The sequence below is a fragment of the Sinocyclocheilus anshuiensis genome, unplaced genomic scaffold, assembly GCF_001515605.1.
Source record: "Sinocyclocheilus anshuiensis isolate Anshui unplaced genomic scaffold, SAMN03320099.WGS_v1.1 scaffold1079, whole genome shotgun sequence".
NCBI lineage: Eukaryota > Metazoa > Chordata > Actinopteri > Cypriniformes > Cyprinidae > Sinocyclocheilus > Sinocyclocheilus anshuiensis.
The window spans coordinates 3,037,616-3,051,822 of NW_015548207.1; the positions used below are offsets into that span (position 1 = coordinate 3,037,616).

At 33.4% G+C, this 14,207-nt stretch overlaps 1 protein-coding gene across 4 annotated transcripts in view; it reads right to left on the reverse strand.

Annotated features, from left to right (window-relative positions):
* LOC107653652 (inaD-like protein) overlaps positions 1-14,207 on the reverse strand; it is a 116,743-nt gene that overhangs the window by 102,058 nt on the left and 478 nt on the right. For all 4 annotated transcript variants that reach the window (XM_016440430.1, XM_016440432.1, XM_016440428.1 and 1 more), the window contains exons 2-8: positions 13,912-14,056; positions 13,067-13,121; positions 12,795-12,973; positions 9,639-9,812; positions 9,346-9,485; positions 8,868-9,048; positions 2,649-2,777 (exon numbers count right to left, since the gene is read on the reverse strand). In XM_016440430.1, the coding sequence (XP_016295916.1) occupies positions 2,649-2,777; positions 8,868-9,048; positions 9,346-9,485; positions 9,639-9,812; positions 12,795-12,973; positions 13,067-13,088 (825 nt within the window). In that variant the 5' untranslated portion in view covers positions 13,089-13,121; positions 13,912-14,056. The remainder of the gene's footprint in view (positions 1-2,648; positions 2,778-8,867; positions 9,049-9,345; positions 9,486-9,638; positions 9,813-12,794; positions 12,974-13,066; positions 13,122-13,911; positions 14,057-14,207) is intronic.

Genomic DNA, 14,207 nt, shown 5'->3' on the forward strand with positions numbered 1-14,207 from the left:
AGTAAATATTGGTAGTACCAAAATATAGTTAATTTTTTATATTGCTAAAAATTACAATTATTCAAATAAATGAAGAATATTATATATACACTGTGGGCGTATGTATATAAATATTACAATTGTATTATTTTAATTAATGTGATGCATGTATGTTAATATAAAACTTACCAATATATAGTTTATTTTATATTGCTAAAAATAATACAATTCTAAAAATAAATGAATACATTTATATATATATATTATTCATTTATTTTAATAATATTTTATTTTTTTTGTAATATTTTTTTTAGCATATGACCCATGTATGTTAATATGACATAGAAATTGTGTTAATATGACATTTTGTAAATATGACAAAAAAAGCACAGATACAAACACATTTTACCTGTTAACAATTGCAGGCCGTATTATAAACAATTTTTACCGGCCTCTAAAGTATAATTTACCTCCGAACGCAGGCCTGAGCCAAATCTCACATTTACAACCTAATTTGTTCCCATCATCCACAGGTGCAGGAGCCAAAAGTCTAACATCCACAATAACCGTGTCACTCTTACGTGGCCTTTCCTCACAGCCCTTTCCGGTCGGCTTGAGCTGTGAGATGTATTCTTCTTTCTAGGACTCTGGCAGACGGGCCAAACGAATGGCGAGAGGAAGGGGAGGACTAAAGAGTGATTACACAAAGCGCAGAGAGGAGAACAGCCGTCTTTGTGAAGCGCGAGACATGAAAGCCGTTTGATACATCAACTTGCACAGGGAAAATTTCGGCAGCTTGTTCCTGCCACTGTGCCGGGGACAGCAGGGGTGCATTGAAGCCCGCCGCAGCCATTAAAGGTTGAAATAGGAAACGCCAGGGATAACAAAGCCCTGATTTTGACAGCTTTTTTGGAGCATAAGATCCACTGATGTGTGAAATGCAAGCAATGTGCCTTTTGAACAAGAAGGGGTTTGTTGCCTGAGCTCTGGACACTGGGAGGGAGAGAAGAGGAGGGGTGTGTGTGTTTGAGAGAGGGGTCTAAACCAGGACAGGTTGTTTTCCAGTCTCTGTCCCTCCTGGCTAAGCATTGAAGAGAGTAAAGCTGACATCAGTAGGTGTGTATTGAACAATCTGCTTTTCAAGTTCCCACGTCAAATGCTTTCCAGTAGAGCTGAAGATACGGACAGAGAAAAGTAATCTAAATAGGATTACTGCAAACACACGCATACTGTACGCCATCCTACATGATGCCTACTCTCAACACGAGTCGCTTTTGTACCATTTCATCTTATAACTCTTCCCCTAATGTTGGCATTTAGTTAAACATCTAAATGTCAACTTTATATTTTTTATATTGTACAAAAAAAACAAAAAAAAGCTATAACACACTTTTATTTGTTTAACAACAAAGTAATAAACAATACATAAATATATGTACAAAATTCCACATTTACAGTGCCCCTAAAGGGACACGATTGATGGTTTAAAAAAAAAAAAAAAAAAAAACTAGGAGGAGAAAACAAGGCTTGTGTGACATTGCCAAATTATTTGGGAATGAAAATCAATATAAATCATTTTCTTTATACATATTGTCATTGAAACCACCTTTGTAATCTTTCATTGTCTTTTTTCTTTTGCATCTCATTCAACTTGAAATAATTTGAGTATGTGTGTTGGACTTATTAAAACAAGACACACTCCTAGTTTCATTATTCCCATAAGCACACCTCAAAGGAGTGTATATGATTCCCAGAGTGAGGACATAAAGCATTGAAGCTCATCTCGCATGAATCAGGGAAACACATGTCTCCAAGCAACAGCACGAAGCCCACTTCCTTTTTCCATCTGCACAGAATTAGAAAGTCTTTGGCAAAATGCATAAAGTGCCACAATGCCGACTTCTCTTATGGACTCTGACAGTTAAAGAAAGAAAGCTCTCATTCAGAATTAGGTCCTACCCTAGCAGCATAACATGTTTAGCTAACAGACGTAGTTTGTTCATTAGGCTTATATAAATCTATCAGACTGGTATATTCAGTACTGAACTCACAAGTCAGAATTGTGAGAAGCAAAGTCAGACTTTTGAGATATAAACTCAGAACATAAAATGTAAAAAAAAAAAAAAAAAAGAACTAGGAGGAGAAAACAACAGTTTTTTGAGAGAATGCAACAGTTTTGCGAGAGAACGCAAAGTTTCTCAAGGGAATGCAATAGGTTGGCTAGAGAAAGTATCTCAGGGGAATTGTTTTGCAATCTAACGCAAAGTTTCTTGGAGGAATGCAACAGTTTTGCAAGCTAACGCAAAGTTGCTCAGGGGAACACAACAATTTTGCAAATGAACGCTTAGGCCAGATTTACTAAACAGGGCAAATTCCCTGTGGAACACCACATTTTTTGCAAAGGAACGCAAAGTTTTTCAGGGGAACGCAACAGTTTTGCAAGTGAACACCAAGTTGTCAGGGAACCCAATTGCTTTTTGCAAACAATTAAGAATGATTCATTCACGCATCAGACATTGTGATTCTAGTGAAGAACATTCTAAACTGCATAAATTGCATTGGGTGTAACAATGTTGAATCACATATAAACTCAACTTAATGGTTCAGAAATTACCTGTAATTCTTAGCAAAATGCATTGAGGAAACGTGCAGGAGACGCAAACACAAACCTTATCGGACACGCTGTCTGGCAACACGGTCCTGACAACCATTCCTGTTGCCTTGCCTCCGACAATCCCAAATCCCAGGCCGGATCCATCATTCACCAGCTCAATCTCCTCCATGTGTCCCCACTGATCCTGCAAAAGACACACACAGGAGACAGTTTTCAATCCCTTGTCTAGTCTTATTCATTTAGAGGTCAGTGGGCATTGGTCATAATTTACTTTAGCCACAAAACTGTCTACTTAAAGAATAAAGATCCATTCAAATCACCTTTGATTGTCCAAATAGGGAGCAACTGACGACCCAAGACCTGTGACTACATCCTGCGGCAGAGTCGTAATAGGGCACGAAATGCTAATGAACGTGCTAATGGTGTGATCCCACAGTGGCTGATCAATGTCAGGGTCAGGAAAGCCCACGAGAGTATTTGTGATCTCACGTCAGCTGCACTACTAATCACCCAAGTCTCCTTGGGCTCATATAAATGACCCGCAATCAGTACATTTCTGTTCTCTTATTACCAGGCTGTTATCTGCCGGGTGTCTACCTCTGCAATTTTCTCACTATCTAATGAAACCCCTCCTCTGCTGTTCGGCCCGCCGCTCTTTCGAAACAAAGCTTTACACTAGCGCTCGTCCTGCTGTGAGGAGAAAAGAACCATTTTAGAGGTAAGAAGTCTCTTTCTGAGTCCCCAAAGAAAAACTCAAGTCCTTTTTTGAGATTTACTTAACTCGGGTCGAAATTCACCTCTGTCATGATTCATCAGTGTACAGATCAGGGAAAAAAAACTTGTCATTCTTCAAAATCAGTCAATATTATGCAATTTGTATGATGTTGCATAATGGATACATATGGATGTGGTTAGGATTGGGTTTTGTGCTTTTTTGCAACTAAACATCTAAATCTAAAACATCTAATTTGAGTTGAGGAAACAGAACAAAACAAAACAAAACAAAACAAAACAAAACAAAACACAAAAACAAAACTAAAACTAAAATGCAAAACAAAACACACAAAACCAAAACCTAAAAATAAATTAATAAACAAAACAAAGAATTAAAACCAACAAACAAAAACACAAAACAAAATGCAAAAAAAAACTAAAAATAAAAGCAAACAAAACCCCAAAATAAAAATAAATTAAAAAACATAAGAAACAAAAGACAAAACAAAACAAAAATAAAATGCAAAACAAAACACAAAACCAAAAACTACAAATAAATTCATAAAACAAAAAGAAACAAGACAAAAACAAACTTAAAAACACTAAAAATAAAACAAAATAAAAAAGGCAACACAAAAAAATTAAATTCAAAACAAAAACATACAAAACCATTTAAATAATTATACTAGGGCTGCACGATAAATCGCATGCGATATTTAACGCGCATCTTGTCAGTAAAGCCGGTTCTGTAATCAGCGGTAAATCTCCATCACCTGCAGGCTTTCACATGGAGCAGCATTTACTACACAGAGCCGTTGTTCACTTACAAGCTGCGCAAAACCACGATCATATTTTGCGCAGCTTGTCAGTGAACAACGGCTCTGTGTCAAGATGCGCGTTAAATATTGCATGCGATTTATCGTGCAGCCCTAAATTATACTTTTGCAAAAAGTATCATTTAATTTTATCATTTAATTTTTGAGTTTGCTATTCCTTTGATCATGCCTGGCAATCCTACAGTAAATATGTTAGAGGATTCAAACACAGCAAACACTGATGACCCAAACCCAACATATACAGCTATATTTCTTTCCACAAACAGCTGCATTTCCTTCAGGCTGCAGCTTACATAAACATCTATACATTAGCCATGGTAAATGAGAAAGCCATTGTGGGAGGCAGAAAACATCTCCCTTGGGAAAAGGCTTGGGTGTTATTCCTCCAGGAGTGGGAATTCCAAAGTGCAACACAAGTCTAGCCTGCATGAAACTTTCCAATAGAGTATAATTAGGATTCCAGATATTTTCAAGGGCTTCAGAGGTCTGGGTCTACAGAGAGATAGAAGGGCAGGGGAAGTGAAGAAAAATATACCTCAGCTACATTTGCTCCCGCTCTCCTCCATTTAAGGAATGGAGCAGTGATCCCTTGGGGTCCTAACAATCTTAAATAGATAAATATTTTCTCAGCTTTAAACGATAAGAGAATAGATTGAAATGGTGGAGGTCTGTTTGAATATGGGGTTAGTCAGAGGACATAATACATGCTTGCGGAGTGACGTGTTCATTGCTAAGCTTTTAAGCTGACATATGATGATTGACATTAATGATTCCCAAGTCTCAGATTGACAGGTATTTAAACGTAATAATGAAAAAATAATGCATTTGGAGTTTTACTTTAAAAAGGCTTGAATTTTACATGATCTACAAGGGTGAATCTCAGGAAAACACATCCAGGTAAAAAAATAAATAAATAATTGAATCACAATCATTCATATTTCTAAATATATATCAACATAAAAAAAAAGTTTAAAATATTTATTTTTAACTTTTTAAATATAAAAACAAATAATTGTATAAAAAAAAGATTACAGTAAAAAAGGAGTAAAAATTATATTTTGAAAATGAGCATAAATGAAACATGGGACTTCTACAAATAAGTATAAAATAGCGCTGACAAATTGTAAATTAACAAAAGTGTATGCGAATTAATCATTAATCACACTAATTCACAATTCTAAATAAAAAAACAAAAATAAATAAACAAATTTTTTTTAAACAAAAGCAAACATACTAAAATATTACATTAAAAAACAACTAAATTTGCATTTTTAATTAGCATAAATTAAATGTGCAACAAGCGTGTATAAATTATGGCTGACAATCAATTAAAAATGTTAAATTAATAACAAAACTAGATAATCATATTAATTTCAAATATTTGCAATATTAAATATATTAACATAAATATATAATAGAATTCATTAAAAAAATGTTAATATTTAAATTATTACAGTAAAAACAAACTACTCATATGTCTAAATTAGGGCTGACAATCAATTTAAAATCTTAAATGATTTACAAAGCTTGAGAATTACTTGAGTTAAACTGACAAACCTAGTATAAATACTACTAAAATTATTATTATTATTAGGTGTAAAAATAGGTTTTGTTTCCTTTAAGAATATTTTTCCCCCATTGATTGAGGGTGAAATATCATGTGTTGATGTTCTTGACAGGTTTTGTGAGATTCATTCAAAAGGAATTTTTTTTTTTTTTAACAGCACAATAATTGCCAATATCACGTGTTAGCAAAGCCTTCTGTACCCTCCATTGCCTTCTGCGTTTGCGGTGTTGAGTCATGTTTGCGATAAAATTTTATTTTATAGAGCGCAACAAACAGACACTTAATCGGACTTGTAAACAGCACAACTTTGTTGACATCTGGTGACAGAGAGTTTGGCTAGGCAACAAGCAATCACACGAAAACCAGACTTTTGCTCCATTAAACACAACTCTGAAATGGAACAGCACATGAATTAAACCAAAGTCTGGCTCTGATATGCAGGACATGGTCCCGAATTAAGGATATTAAACATTTCAAATCGAAAATATAAGCATCAACAGAGCAGAAATACACAACCTAGCTTGCAATGTAAAGACCAAATGAAAACTACTGTCATTTTTCCAGCTGTGTGCAGTCGCCGTTAATTTGAGAGCGGTTAAATTTGGGTACTTAATTAAAGTAGACGAGAGGGAAGCGTTGTGTTTATTGTTAATGCAGGTTTAGGTTAATGCAGTTCATCTACTGGCAGTTGGTCTTTCCAGCCTCATTTTCTTCCTCTTCCGAGATTATTTCTTTCGGTGGTACGAAGGTCTTTCGGATGAACCTGAGAAAGTTTGCGCATTTCGTTCTCCTTCTGTCTTTGGTTTAGACACGGTTATAACAGGATGTTTTAAGGGCTTTATTTTCCTGAGGATCACATTACAATAACGGGAACACGACAAATAAATATGCTCCTAGTTTAGGCTGAATTACCGTTTATAGATCAGGCAGGTTAAATCAAGATCCTTAAGCAATTTGTTATAATTTCTGTCACTGGATTTGATAATCTGTATATGTTTGTGTAACTGGTTGAAATTAAAACATCACCAATATTAATTAAGCTCAGTTTGTTAGGCCTTAGGAAATATTGGCCTTATTAAATAGGTAAGATTAAACCACAAATGACATCTGCACTTCATTAATACATTTAAAAATGTTCATGAAATCTTACCAAAAGAAACTAAATTAGTTACTGCTAATACTAACAGTACGTTCCTACATAAAAGTACTCATGCTACTTATAGAAGCACGTTTCCGCTACTGAATAAAAAATAAAAATAAAAAAGGCAACTGCTACTTTATCGAACAATTATAATGCAATTCACTCAGAGCTGCGAGAAAAAAGTTAGAACTGCAAGATATAAACACAGAATTCTGACTTTCTTTTTTTTGCAATTCTGAGCTTGCATTTCACAATTGTTTTGTTTCCACAACGGAATAAAGAATAAAAAACGTAAATGTGACTTTTTAATCTCACACTGCACACTTTTTTTTCAGAATTGCAAGATAAAAACTCAGAACTGGGAGATAAAAACTTTGAATTGCGAGAAATTCATAATTTTGACTTACTTTCTACTGACTCTGTGGCGGGAACAGACTTATATAGCTATTAACTTAAAGGGCCAGTTCACCTAATATTGTTATTTACAGTACGCTTCCTCTCGTCGTTTCAAACCAAAATGTGGTTATTTTTTCTGAGGAAGAGAAAATGCTTTTTCCCCCTATCAATGATAGTTTGAAGTTATCACAGGCTGCAATTTGGAGGCCTAATCAAATATGGTGAATGTTTGACGCAATGATGTTTAGTCATGAGAGAATTGATGGGCAGTCGTGGCCTAACTGTAAGAGAGTCTGACTTGTAACCCAAAAGTTGTGAGTTCGGGTCTCGGTACCAGCAGGGATTTGGCTACACTAGGGCTGGACGATATGCCCAAAATTTATATCACGATATATTTCTTAATTTCGGTCGATACGATATAATTCCGATATCGATATGAACACTATTTATCTGAAATAGAAATCTTTTGTAACATTATAAATGCCTTTATCATCACTTTTGATCAATTTTAAGCATCCTTGCTAAATAAAATTATTAATTTCTATAATTTCTTTCCCAAAAAATGTATAAAAATTATACTGAATGGAATAGAGTAATGATGCTGAAAATGTAGCTATGCATGATCACTGGAATAAATTACATTTTAAAATCTATTCAAAATAGAAAGCAATTTTAAATAGTAAAAATATTTCAAAATTTTACGGTTACTGTTCAAAAACTTTTGACTGGTAGTGTAGGCTGATTATTCTTATAGATTGAAACAAATGTGCTTCAGCCAGAAAAAAGGGTATGAAAAGTGCTCCGAGTCGCTGCAAAAAAAAAATCGAACAATAACAAAAACTGGAAATGTTGCTGGAGACCAAGGTTATTATAGTCTAGCATTTTTAAATTTCTTTTTATTTTAATATCATTTTCAAATTTGCAATAAAATTTAGTTTCGTTTTTATTAGTTTCATTAATAATTTTGTTAGTTTTAGTTTAGTTTTTATTTTGTGAACACATTTCTATTTAGTTTTTATATAGTTTAGTTTCAGTTTTAGTTTTAGTAATTAAAGTTTATTAGATTTAAAAGATCACTTCCAGAGCGCAGGCCAAAGAAAGACTTAGGCTAATTTAACCTTAGTGATGCAAACGTCTAGCGACACCAAATCAATTGAAAATGCCATCGAAACTTTTCTGAAGACAGTCGGTTCCCTTCAGAGATACATTCATATAAAACACCCACGCCGTGTTATGATTTTGAAACGTGCAGTGCTTATGTTTATTCAACGAAGTCAAACGGCACAAATAAATAAATGTATGGGAAACTGGTAATGTATATCGAAATATCGGAAATGTGTTTAAAAATCATATCACCGTTATTGAAAAAAATTATATCGCGATACATATTGATATTGAATTATTGTCCAGCCCTAGGCTACACGTCTAAAGAGTGAGTGAGTGCTTGATGTTACTGACATCCAACAAGTGCCATAAAGATGCCACATTTGATTTGATTTGTGAACTATCAAGTTACAGTTCCAAAGTAGCTTCCTCAACTGCTGGAGAACTATGAGAGATACAAATTCCAAGTTAAACACTGTGGACAACACAATGCGGTGACATTTCAAACAGTCGTACCATCTGAATGGGTGCAGATGTAGATAGTCGGGGTTTGGCCGCAGTGTCTCTGGCCACCACCAGCTCCACTCGGTCTTTCTGTTGCTGGAGAAGAGCAATGGCCTGCTGCTGCGTCACGCTCTGATCCAGAGGAATCCCATTAATCGCCAGAATCTGATCATTCTCCTGCAATCTTCCATCCCTGGAGATAAGAAATATCATTATTACTACCCACGTGATTCATTTATTTTTAAATAAATAAATAGCATGCTAAAATGTTATTGATATTAACATTTTAGCTTCGTAAACTAATTCTTAAATGGGTATAATTTATATCTGTCTGCAAATCTAATTGAAAACATTTCTTTTAAACATTCAAATTTATTCCAGTATGTCCACACAAAGAAAATAACCTTAAACAACATGAGGATATTTGTTGAACGTGACGTGTACAGCAAAAGGGACAGACTTCTGAATAAATCACAGTGGTCTCACTCACCTGTCTGCAATGCTCCCTTGTTGCACCTGTCTGATGAACACACCATGACTGCCCACCCCCTCTGGTCTCAGGCCGACCACACTGAAACCCAGACCTCCAGATAACGGCTTCTGCAGGCTGATGAGCTCCGTCTTCCTTCCCTGCGGTAAACAATCCAGAGAGAAAGCACCATCGATACTAACGGTATAAACAACGCAAGCTGAACCAAAACATAGTAGAAATTATGTTCAACGTTTGGGACATTAAATAAAACAATGTTTATCTAGAGAAAAATGACATAAAATACATCCCACCATTGCGGCCGCATTTATCCATCTCTGAAGCTGTTCAGAAGATGTGTTAGTTGAAGCTGTACCGTTGGACACCACGGATCCCAGGCTGCTGGACGGATGACTCGCACTGACGATCAGCTGGCCTTTCCTGGAGAAACTGAACTCTGTGCATGTGTCCGGAGGCAAGCTGTTTAACTACAAAGTGGAGAGAACAAAGTTCATTCTAAAGCTATTCAAAAAATAATTTCAAGAAATATAATAATAATAATAGTCATTATTATTACTGCAACTAGAAGTTTGAATGATTAATAATAATAATAATAATAAGTGAATGGATGTGTTAGACCAAATACTTAAATTATTTAGACAAACATAAATCGTGCCCATTTACAAATTAGTTTGAAATATAAAAATAAAACAAATACAACAAAAACAACAACAACAACAATAATGGCTATTTATAAATTTGTTTGAAATCTATTTTAATAAGAATAATTATTATTATTACCATCATAATCATCATTATTATTCACAATAATAATAGTTTAATGCATGAGTTGGATACTTAAATGTTTCAAATGTGTTATTTAGACAAATATAAATTGTTTATAAATGTTATTTATAACAAATTATAAATTTGTTATAAATAATCATTATTATAATATTATAATATAATTAATAATAAATATTATTATTATACCAACAACAACAAAAACAACAACAATGATAATGCCTAGTTATGAATTTGTTTGAAATTCATCTTAATAATAATAATAATAATTATTATTATTATTATTATTGTTGAGTTGGACTAAATACTTAAGTGTTTCTAATTAGTTATATAGACAAATATAACTTGTGCCTATTCACGAATTTGTTTCACAACAAGCTCTTTAACTATTTAGTGGAGAGACCCTGTCAGTTCTAAATAAATTAATTAATACATACATAGACAGATACATAAATAAAATCTTTGATGCAAGCATTATCGTTCAAATAGCTTGTCCAAATAATTGCTCTACCAAATATTGTATAAACCATATATTTCTGAGATACATGTTTGTTTAAGTTATGTTTATGCATACAAATATAAATTGTGCCCATTTATGAATTTGTAAACCTAAAAACCTATTAAACCTGGCTGTTTTAAGTATACAAATAAATAAAGTTTATTTCAACCATTATCTCATACAGCTGGTCCAAATAATTTGGGATAAATCATGTACTGTTCATCTAAAAGATAAAACAGCCCACAGAGCAACAACCATGTCCTACAGGCAGAGGAAAGGAAGGAAAAAAAATAAAAGGGAAAAAAAATCAATACATTCCTCTGCAGTATTCGCTAGTCCCCAACAGGTAATGTATTAATGACCTTTAGACTCTTACTGTGGGAACTTATCAGTCTTGTGCTTATTTAGTCCGGGCTGACAGAGCAGGTTCCAGCCTATTTCATCGATACATCTCCGACAAGGCAGTTACTCAAACTGAGACAGTAGATATTAAGGCTTGATAGAAACTCCGGCTGTTGCCCGCCTCGACATACTTGATAGGTTTTTCACCTGACGCATTCATAGGCACACGTCTGACCTTCCCAGCACTTAGAATATGAAGGCAAGCTTCCGTTATTGCCATTATCTTAAATTGGTGTGCGGATTGTTTATTGTAAAGAGGTTTCTTGTGTCAATAAAAACTCTGACTGAATACAAATAGGGACGAGGGACTTTCAGCATCTCGAGTATGTGGATAAGAAATACATGCTCACTGCATACTGTGATGGGATGCAAAACAAACAAGTTAATTCTTTAAGTTATTTGAGTCTAAACAAATGACGTGATTTTTATCCTGATTTGGCATTATGAATACACATTAACATTATCTGACCTTGGACATTCTTTACCATTTTAATGCACTGAAACATAAATAGTGCATTTAACTTTTAACATCAATAACGTACAAAAATTCTACCATTATATAATGATCATTAGTTAATTAAAAAGCTAGTAGTGGGAAAAAAAACTTAACCTTATGTATTATACATTTGTTTTTGTGTACAGCTGCAGTAAATACTACCCAGAACACCCTAGCAACCACTCAAAATACTCTTTAAACCTCAAAACAACACCCTAGCAACATGGCGTCAAGTCTTTCCAACGCAGGAATTACTTTTTGTCTTTAAAATTTTTAAATCTAGTTAGAAATACAATAATACTTTAAAATAGTTAGAAATATCTTGAGACTATGATTTTCATATTCATATTTGAATATACCAGAACTACTGGTCTGTTAAGTATTATATTAATTCATATAAAAAAGGCTATTGTAAAGGGTTACTGAGGTATTTATATTTTTATTTGTATAGACATTCCTGGAATTAATTTCTTCATTTATTCCATAAATAGGTATTTAAAAAATACTCAATAATTACATGTGATAAGACATGAACCAAATCAACCAGCCTTGAAATGAATCACATTACAAACTGATTTAGAAGCAAAAAAAAAATTGGGGAAAAAAAAAGGAAAACATTTGTAAAAAATGAAAAAAGAAAGAAGTAAAAAAAAAAAAATTGAAATAATTTATTTTATTTTGTTTTAATTGAAAAAGGTTCAGGACTTTTTTTTTTTTGTAAATGAGGGAATAAACTACTCATCCCATGCAGCATTGCACATTAATCTGAAGAAAAAAAAAAAACTTGGTTGCCATTAAAATATGAAGCAGCACAACTGTTTTCAACATTGATAGTAATAAGAAATGTTTCTTCAGCAGCAAATCAGCATATTAGAATCAATTCTGAAGGATCATGTTACACTGAAGACTGGAGTAATGATGCTGAAAATTCAGCTTTACCATCACAGGAATAAATTACATTTTAAAAATATATTAAAATAGAAAGCAGTTATTTTAAACTGTAATAATATTTCACATTACTGTTTTACTGTATTTTTGATCAAATAAATGCAGCCTTCTTTCAAAAGCATCTTTCAAAAGCATCACCAACCCCAAACTTTTGAACGATATAGTGTATTTTTTTTAATACAAAACATATATATTATAAAGATATATTAATTTAATTTCAAAGCTCGTGGTAAGTCTGTCTTTAAAGGTTTATGTGCTACCACTAAATATATATATATATATATATATATATATATACATCTCATTTAGAGGAAGTCTCACCTGGCCTTTAAGCTGTTTGACGGAGTGCTGCAGGGTGAGGATGTGGCCGAACAGAGGGCTCTGCAGGGCTTCCTTCAGTGTGCCGAGTCTGTCGCTGTGGGTCCACTCTTCTCTCTGCACGAGCTTGGACTGAAGTCTTTCCAAGGCCTGGAGCACCTGCTGCCGCTCGGAAGCAGACACTGAGAACACATACAATCAAGATATTAACCATGCTAAGTCGGATTAAAGCATTATATGCTTGCTTGGATGAAAATCACAAAAATGAGTGATACCTGTCGGTACGTTCTCATACATTGTCGTTATCTTGAAAATTCAGTGCAGACTGATCTGTGAAAGTGGATGGAAATGGATTTGAACACTTTTAAGCTTCAATTTGATTTCAAAATTGATCAGTCAATAATGGCAAGTTACTAATACTAATTTAACGAGGCTACTAAATTGCTTTTTAAAGCAATTTTATGGAAAATATATACATTAAAATTGTTCTTTTTGAGTGTAATTTCCGTTAAAAAATTATATAAATTGCAGAAATACTACTACTACTACTACTAATAATACAACTACTACTTATAATTTAATGGATGACATAGACCAAATAGTTGAAGTTTCAAATCTGTTATGTAGAGAAACATATAATAATAATAATGCAACTATAATAGTGGCTGTTATTATAATTATTGTCAGTAATAACAATAATTTAATGAGCTGTACCAAACATTTTCATATTTATTCTACACACACACACACACACACCAAAAGTTCAATATAACTCATAATTAAACTTAACAAATAGAAACTACTTTTCAAAGTTATATTAATTTCCATGTTGACCTTGACTTTTTTCAATTTCCATAAAAATGGGAACCATGCAAAGTTATAATGCATAAATCATCAATCTTTCTCCAAAAGATGGTAGTAAATCTTTGTTTTACTAAATTTATGCTGGCATCATGCATTTATTTTCATGTGATCAAACAGAAATTAATGCATCTTATTAATGTAAGACTCAAGTATGGATATATATAACCTGTAATGATATCTTTTAAAAGATCAGTTGGTAATTTCTGTTCACGTGAGCAGCCAACTAAACAAAAGTGAGAGTATCTATCTTACTTACCTACAATATTCGTCCATACACTTGGTCTTGGGGTTAAATCAAATATGTGTCAATTTGGAATCCCTCACAAAACACAATCCAGCATTCCAAGTATTGTTTAGGGCTGAGACTGAGTCCTGTTTTGTCTGTACGTGTGTGTTTACACCTGGAACCAGGAAGTGCGTGAGCATTCAAGTTTCCGTGAACTTTATTTAAGTTTAAAACAAGTTAATAAAGAAACCATTATGCAACTGAAGGATAAGGAGATGTTTTATATTACTACTCTTCAATTAAAGCATTATTTATTTAATGTCATA